This window comes from Bidens hawaiensis, unplaced genomic scaffold (genome assembly GCF_021521415.1).
Source record: "Bidens hawaiensis isolate Kalapana, Puna unplaced genomic scaffold, B.hawaiensis_p1.1 tig00046039_1, whole genome shotgun sequence".
In the NCBI taxonomy this organism is placed as follows: Eukaryota; Viridiplantae; Streptophyta; class Magnoliopsida; order Asterales; family Asteraceae; genus Bidens; species Bidens hawaiensis.
In genome coordinates, this window is record NW_027498192.1 from 18,411 (window position 1) to 26,893 (window position 8,483).

Sequence of the window (8,483 nt, forward strand, 5' to 3'; positions counted from 1 at the left end):
AAAGTTTCATCATGTGGGGTTCACAATCTCAATCCATTACAGAACGAAGCTACAACAATGGAACTCTTGCCACCAAACATTCTGTTCAAGCTCAACCTAACATGTTTGAACAAAGAGGTCAATCTTGGTAAGCAAAATTCAATCCCATATATGTTCAAAATTTGGTTCATTCTATTAACATTTCTGGTTAAAATAAACAGGTATGTTTTAACTGATATCCCTAGTGATTTGATGGTTCAAGTTGGTGAAGTTAGCTTCCATTTGCATAAGGTAAAGACTTTTTAAAAGTTTAACGAATTTGGTTTTTAAAGATTGATCTGATCATTGACTAATGCTTTCTGTTTATTATTTAATTTAAATTTCAAAGTTTCCTCTACTTTCAAAGAGTGGGAAAATAAACAGAATGGTGTATGAATCAAGAGAAACTGAATTGAGGAAGGTGAGTCTGAATGAATTGCCCGGTGGGCCCGAAGCTTTCGAGCTAGCAGCAAAGTTCTGCTACGGGGTCACGATTGATCTGACAGCCAGATCAATCGCGGCCCTGAGATGCGCAGCAGAACATCTCGAGATGACTGAGGATCTTGAAGAAGGGAATTTAATCGTTAAAACAGAAGCTTTTATAAACTATGTGGTGTTATCTTCATGGGAAGATTCATTATTGGTGCTTAAAAGTTGTGAAGAGTTGTCTCCATGGGCCGAAAACCTACAAATCGTTAGGCGGTGTAGCGAATCGATTGCTTGGAAAGCGTGCGTGGACTCCACTGGTAAACCCAAAGGCTCGGCTCCGAATACGAGTCCTGATCGGTGGTGTGAAGATGTTTCGGTTCTTAGAATCGATCATTTTGTTCGGGTTATTACCGCGGTCAAAGCCAAAGGGATGAAACACGAATTGGTCGGGGATGGGATCATGCATTACGCGATGAAGTCGCTTCCTGGAATGATGAAAGACGTTTCGCCCAGTCCAGGTGAGGATGGCAGTGCAAGTAAATGGAATTGTGGGCCGTGTGCGATCACAGCAGCGAAAAGAGACGACCCTTGTTCCAGCCTTGAAAGAAAAGATCAAGGAACGATTGTCGAGAGCTTGATTAGCATAATCCCGCCACAAAATGATAGTGTTTCATGTAGCTTTCTGTTACAGTTGTTAAGAGTCGCGAATATGGTTAATGTGTCTCCGGCTTTAGTCATAGAGCTCGAGAAACGAGCCGGGATGCAGCTCGAAAAGGCTACATTGTCGGATCTTTTGATTCCATGTTACAATAAAAATGGGACGATGTATGATGTCGATCTTTGTCAACGACTTTTGGAGCATTTTTTAATTCAAGGACCGATAGATGTCTCGGGCCCTCTAACGAACCCAGTGGTGAATGCAAAACCAATAGTTGCTAGGCTCGTTGATAGTTATCTTGCGGAGGTTTCACGCGATGAAAACCTTTCATTGACAAAGTTTCAAGCATTGGCTCTGGCTTTGCCAGGATCAGCAAGAAGTTGTGATGATGGCTTATATTGCGCGATTGATTCTTATCTAAAGGTACTCGTATTCTATTAAGATTGCGTAACAACAGGCCGGATAATTACAACTTAGACGGATCCTTGTACCTCCCCGCCTGTTGTTTTAAGTGTGAAGGGTTTGGTATTGAAAAATTTTTAGCTAGACTACTAATAACAGACTTTAAACTCTTCTAAATCAAATCCAATGCATATATGAACCCAAACTAAGCCAAACATAAAGTTCTATATATAGAATAGCAATTTATTTATATTTTCTATAATATGATTTAATAAGTTTTAAGTATCTAGATATATGTTCTACTTGTAGGCTCATCCTATGCTCTCGGAATATGAACGAATGAGACTATGTCGACTCATGGACTGTCAAAAGCTCTCAATGGAAGCATGTGCACATGCTGCTCAAAACGAAAGACTTCCCGTTAGAGTTGCGATCCAAGTCATCCTCTCTGAGCAAATAAAGCTCAATAACGCATTAGCCAACGCCTCCTCTCGTGACCACCACTACCAACCGGTTATTCCAAATACGAAAACATTACTCGAAGAAACACCACAATCATTTCAAGACGGATGGGAAAATACTAAAAAGGGCATTAGTGCCCTCAAATTTGATCTGGAAACCGTCAAAACAAAGTACTTAGAACTTCAACACGATATGGAGGGTCTGCAACAACAATTCGATAAGGTAATCGATTTTAAACACAAATCGGCATGGTCAAGTAGTTGGAAAAAGTTGATCAAGATGACTAAGATTACAACAATTGAGAAAGCACGAAGCGGGTCACCGGCCATAAAAACACCAAAAAGGTGGAGGAATTCGGTTTCATGAAGTTATGTTCGATCTTGGTTGTGACCTCAGGAGCCAATCTATCTGATCATGTGTTACCACAAAATACATTTTGTGAAATGGTGATTAAATGTGATCAGATTTAATATTCCGTTTGCTTGCTCGTATGTAGACTTGGGCAATCATTAGTTAACATTAAAAAAAATTATTTCTGATTGTTACACGTACAGTTCTCTCTTCATCTCGAAATGCATTTGTTTGTGATTACGGCTATGTGAATCTATGATATAATGCATGTTGACGTTCAATGTAAAAGAAAAGTTAATATGTTCTTGAATATCAGCGTGGTTTGGTATATAAATTATGTGTTCAAAATGAAAACTTTTTTTATCGGTGCATTGGTGCAAGATTTGCAAACAAAAAGCCAAAAACAATTTTCACTTGCTACTCGTTAAGGACTCTAACCAGGACGTTATCGGTGCTACCGCAGCTAGGCGTTGGGCGCTACACCAACGTGAGGCGATAGAGAGGGCGCCGGGATAGGACTCTGCTAGAGTTGCGGGTGTGAGGCACCATTGGATGTTATGTTTTTTATAATATTAAATAACCAGTTTTTAAGTATGTGTATTACACAAAATTTGTCAAGTAAACAAAATTGATAAAGTTTCATTATTTGAAATAATGACACAAAGTAAAGGCTAAAAAAATGAAATATATAATACAAACAATAAAAAATCTAGAATCTCAAATTTACATTCTAATGGAAAACATAAAAACGGATTAAATACCGCTATGACTTCGTAGAATAAGTAAAAACGGATTCAAAGTTCAAACGGATTCACAACAATAATAAAGCCAAAAAATTATAAGTACAAAAAATGATTTGGTAAATGTCATATGAAAAAAAGTGTCAGAAAAAGTTGTTTTTGTATATAATTTGTTTTGTTGAAATCGATTATGTGATAAATGTTTATGAAATTAAAAAAACCGGAATTGATGGTTTCCAAAAAAACAAACAACTTAGATTTATACTTTTTCAGCAAAAAACATGAATTGTAGGACTCCAAATTTTTTAGGTATATTCAGTCATGATTTTAATGTTTAAAAGTTTTTAGAATCATTATGTTTAAAAAATTAAAGATACAAAATTAAATTACTATATTAACTGAAATTTTAAATTAAATAGCAGAACTAAAAATAAATTCGTGAATTTTTATTGTTAAAAATGTTGGCTTTTTTTAATAAAAAGTAAGTACAACATAATTATATTGTTTTAAATATCATTAATGTGTGCATAGTTAATATCTTGAAATATGAAATATATTGAAAATATTATAAATCATGGGTTACATCGTTTTTATTCATGACCCATTGATAGCATTAGGGGTGCAAACGAGTCAAGCTAATCGAGATCGACTCGCTAAAAAGCTCGATCGAGTCGAGCTTAATCGAGCCCGAGCTTGAGCCTAAAATAAGCTCGTTTAATAAACGAGCTCGAGCTTCACTTATCGAGCTCGAGCCGGCTCGCGAGCTTAACGAGCCTGTCATTTATATAATTTTTTAACTATATATATACATATAATAATTATTAAAATATATAAATAATGTTATAATAGAAAAATATATATATAATAATTATAATTATATAAAAAATAATTGATAAATAATAACGGGTCGAGCTCGAGCTCTGTGTAAGTTAAACGAGCCGAGCTCAAGCCTAGTCAAGCTCAAGATTAGCTCGGCTTGTTTGCACCCCTAGATAGTATGGATTAAAGAGAAGAGAGATTATAAATTTATGAAAAAGATTTATGCTATAATAAAATATGATTAGAACAACTAAACATTATTATTTTTGTTGTTTGTTAGTATAGTAAAATTAGATAAGATATACAACCAATACCATATATCATATGAAGCCCTACTATAAAATACCATATTGTTGTGAAGAGTGAAAATAAAAAAAAAAAAGAAAATCCGCATCTCCATTACATGTGGCAATAATTTTTTTTTCATATAAAAGGGTTTTATATAATAGTATGAGTTTGTTTTGAATATAAGTTTGTATCTTTTCAATTTAATTATTTTTATTTTTTGTTCTCTATCTTTTCTTTTAGCTTATAAGGTGATCAAACTGATAACTAAGACAATTTAATTATTTTTATTTTTTGTTCTCTATCCATCACCAGTGGTAGAAGGCTACTGGAGGATGATGTTCAGTCTGTTTGTATATAGTTCGGTTTGTTATGTTAGTTGTTTTAATTGTTTATTTTAGGAACTTCGGTATTTCATATTTGTTTATTGCATTTCAGGTCATAGGTGCTTAAAGAGACTAATTTGGACATGTACGAGCACGGGATAAAAACCCGGGATGTCCAACACTCGAAACGAGAAGGAAAAATGGTTTAGCTGGTGAAGTCACCCATCGCGCTACGCGATGGGGTGTGAAGAGATGGCATCGCGCTACGCGATGCAATTTAATATTTTATTATCGTTGACTTTTGGTCCCTCGCGATACGCGACGGACCAGAAAAAGACCCATCGCGTATCGTGATGGGTCCCATAGACGAGAAAGATTAGGGTTTTAATTATATTTCGTTTTGACAACCCTAATCGTTATCAAGCAGTTACTAGAGCATTTTGAGAGCAGCAAAGGAGAAAGTCATCAATTCCAATCATCTCTACCTTAAATACATGTTCCATAACATCGAAATCAAAAACCGAGAGATAACGATTTGCAGCTAATCCTTTAGAGTCATACCCGGGATGTAAAGTTTGTAATTTTTCATTAGTTTACTCATGTATTAGTACAACTAATTGTAATTATATTTAGTTAATCTATGAGTATTGATGTTTAGTATATCCGTGCATTCAGTCGGTTTAAGTTTTTGTCGATCATAACGATAAATTTGTTGGTTGCTATAATAATTGCTCTTATGGCTGTATTGGCTAGTCATTTACAAGGAAGCATACAATTGCCCTTAGTTAAGTCACACTGCCAGAGACCGTTTGATAACAAGTGTCGTGTGTTAGCGATTGTTGATGTCTACGGTTTAGCTCGTTAAACAACCTTTATTTGACTTAGGATAATTAATCTGTTAGGTTGCATGAGAATACTGTTAATTGCTTACTTGGATTCCTGAGTATGATTTGCTTTGTTTATTGATTGAACTCTTGCTTAATTACATAATTTATATCAATACCAATTCATTTACTAGTGTGATCAGCACTTATAATTGTTACTTCATAATGTTAGGAATTAGTTTCACGTTTCACTGACCATATACTCCTCGTGGTTCGACACCCTACTTACCCTAGCTTACTTAGGTGATTAGGAACACTGATTATAATTGTTTTTTACTAGATAGCGACAATCTAGCATTAGAGGACCCAAATTAAATCCCCATTTGTGTTATTTTTAATGAACCTACAATGAAGAATTTGAGCTAGACCTTGTGCAAGATTGTCAGCTCGAATCCCTAGCCCACTTGGGTTTCGTTCCACTGTGTGTTACGCCAGAGACATTTGCTCTTGTGATGGCACAACTGTCAAGTGGCAGCCGACTGTATGGTTTCCCGTGTGAATGCCCAAGTCAATCTCTGAAGCCAACGTGAGCCAGCTTAAGACAACATAGTCTGACTAGAGTGGAGCAATGGCTCCCCAATTTAAAGAATGCGGTGGCCTAAAACAAAAGAAAGGCGTCATTCCAAAAATGAAAATAAAACAAATGAAAATGAATTAAATAAATCATTAAAAAATATTTTGTTTTCTAGTGATATATTGTATCAATGCATGGGTATTTTCTATTAAAAATGCTTTTTCTTGTTACGTTTTATAAACTATCTAAAGACGTTTTAAAAAATTATATGTAATTAAAAAACAATAGAGAGAAGAAATATTTTTGTGAATATAACTCAAAAGCCTATCTATTAACAGTACTTTAAGAAAATGTTAAAAGAAATATTTTTTAGAAGAATTAAAAAAAACATATTGAAGGAGAAGAAATTGTTTTATCCAATAAGATTGGAAGAGGAAAAAAAACGAGATTGTATTTGTTTTTTTTTAACGGCTAACATATAGAGAATTGTTTAGGTACTTCGTATGAAGTGATCTAATGGTAAAAGGTCATTGTTAGGTGACCCAACCCTGTCGCACGGAGCCCTTAAGGGCCACCGATCGTAAAGCCCAGACGCCCTGAGGATTGAATTAGAGATTACAAAGATCCCCCGTTTCCTTCATAATTGAGACACCCATACCTCCTCAAAAATGTAAAAATTAAACTTGGATCTCTACTGAAAAAACCAGATTTCTACCGCTACACCATGTTGAAATACAAACATCCATTTTAATAAAACTAGCTATAAGCATGAAGGGCATTTTCTGATTTTAGATTATTTGGCCATTTATATATTATAAGCATGAAGGGCACTTTCTGATTTTAGATTATTTGGCCATTTATATATTATAAAAATCATACGACTCGTCATAAACCATTCAAAGTGTATATTTTATAATTGGGGTAACTTTATAAAATAGTAACTAACTTTATAAAATAGTAATTAACTTTAATTGAAGATGAAACTAAATTTTATATTATTTTGAGTGTTTAATTATAATATCCATGTCATTAATTATAAATTCCATGTCACTAATAACAATGTAAATAAAAATGTCATGTCATCATAATAACCTATCAAAATGGTTAAAAAAACTTTGATTAGTACATTGGTGAAAGTTGAGTGATCTAAATGAGATAAAAAGGTTAGTGAGTAACGTAACTGATACAAAAAAAAGCTTGTGAGTAACCTAATTAACATAAAGAAAGTTAGAGTAACCAAATTGGTACAATAGAAAAAGTTTGTTACTATTATTTGAAGTTTTCCCATTTTATATTGGAACTAGTATTGTGACTCGCGGGCGTTGCACCGCGCCATGTCAAAACCATGTTTATTTTGCATTACATATTCGACAGATAGTTCACCCTATCAAAGTTTATTAAATAAATAAAAAAATAAAGTAAAAGCATATGTTGGCTTCACAAAAATAAAATCAAAATCCAACGGTACAATAATATTTTCTCTACCAAATCATAGTCACTGTAGACTCCCTTTTTTTAGTAGATGAAATCGTTACCAAGACCATGAAACCTAACAACCCGTCCAACACCGACTCATTCTCCACTGCCATTACCTCCGTCAACCACTCCGCATTCTAGAGCTAGGTTCCGGCACCGGCGTCGTTGGAATCGCCGCTCCGCGATACTCGGCGCTGACGTCACCGTGACGGACCTGTCTCACGTGCTCCCAAACATCACGTTCAACGCCGACGTGAATTCGGACGTGTTGGCGCCACGTGGCAGCGTTAAGTTGGGGGAAAGTTTAGGAAATGGGGGAAGTAGCTGGGCGGGAGTATGATCTGATTATTGGTTCAGATGTGGTGTATCATGAAAATTTGTATGAGCCTTTGATTGAGACGTTGAGGTTTCTGGTGTTAGGTGATGGTGAGAAGGTGAATAATGTTGTTTGTGTGGCCACATTCAAGAACACGTGATGGCCTACTGCTTTAATCTATACGTGGACTAAATGATAGGCATTGAATACTTGTTCAAAGAGCAGTAAATACTTGTACTTTTATCTACAGTGTTTCATGTGAGTGTATAGTTTTAAATATATATATATATATATATATATATATTTGATTCTTTTGAAATTAAATATTACTTATTTATGGAAAAACACCTGGCATGCCAAAAGTGGCACCTTACCCGCTTATGAGATGGGCCCGCGCTGGGACTAGAACTCTACCTGGTTATCTAGATTGCTCTACCATGCATGGTAGGGCTAGGATTGGAAGTTGCACAGGCTAGGAGAATAGACGCTTGCAATAAAAAAAGTTAAATGATACGGAGTAAATATGAAAAGTATTCATTTGATATATTATTTTATTTGAATTAAATTTGTAGTGACTATATTGACCAATATCGATTGTGTTCAAACGTGGATCTTGAGGTTACATGTAAGTAACTACTACAAGATAAATATGTTATATGCCATTTAACTTTGGTTAGCGGGGAAGTGTGAGTCGTCATGGAGAAGAAGTAAGCCAGGGTGAGGAATGTCAAATATATAAAAGGGAATTCAATTTGAGTTGAATAAACCAATTCCAATGCCTTATTCTAATTCGAGTTGAATTC

General features: G+C 35.0%; 1 protein-coding gene across 1 annotated transcript; it reads left to right on the forward strand.

The window, feature by feature from the left end:
• The first annotated feature begins 358 nt into the window (after positions 1–358).
• LOC143596088 (root phototropism protein 3-like) lies at positions 359–2,370 on the forward strand. The gene is made up of 2 exons (XM_077074950.1): positions 359–1,528; positions 1,817–2,370. Exons 1-2 carry the CDS (start codon positions 404–406, stop codon positions 2,333–2,335), a joined length of 1,644 nt encoding a protein of 547 aa, XP_076931065.1. The 5' UTR covers positions 359–403; the 3' UTR covers positions 2,336–2,370.
• Positions 2,371–8,483: the final 6,113 nt, after the last annotated feature.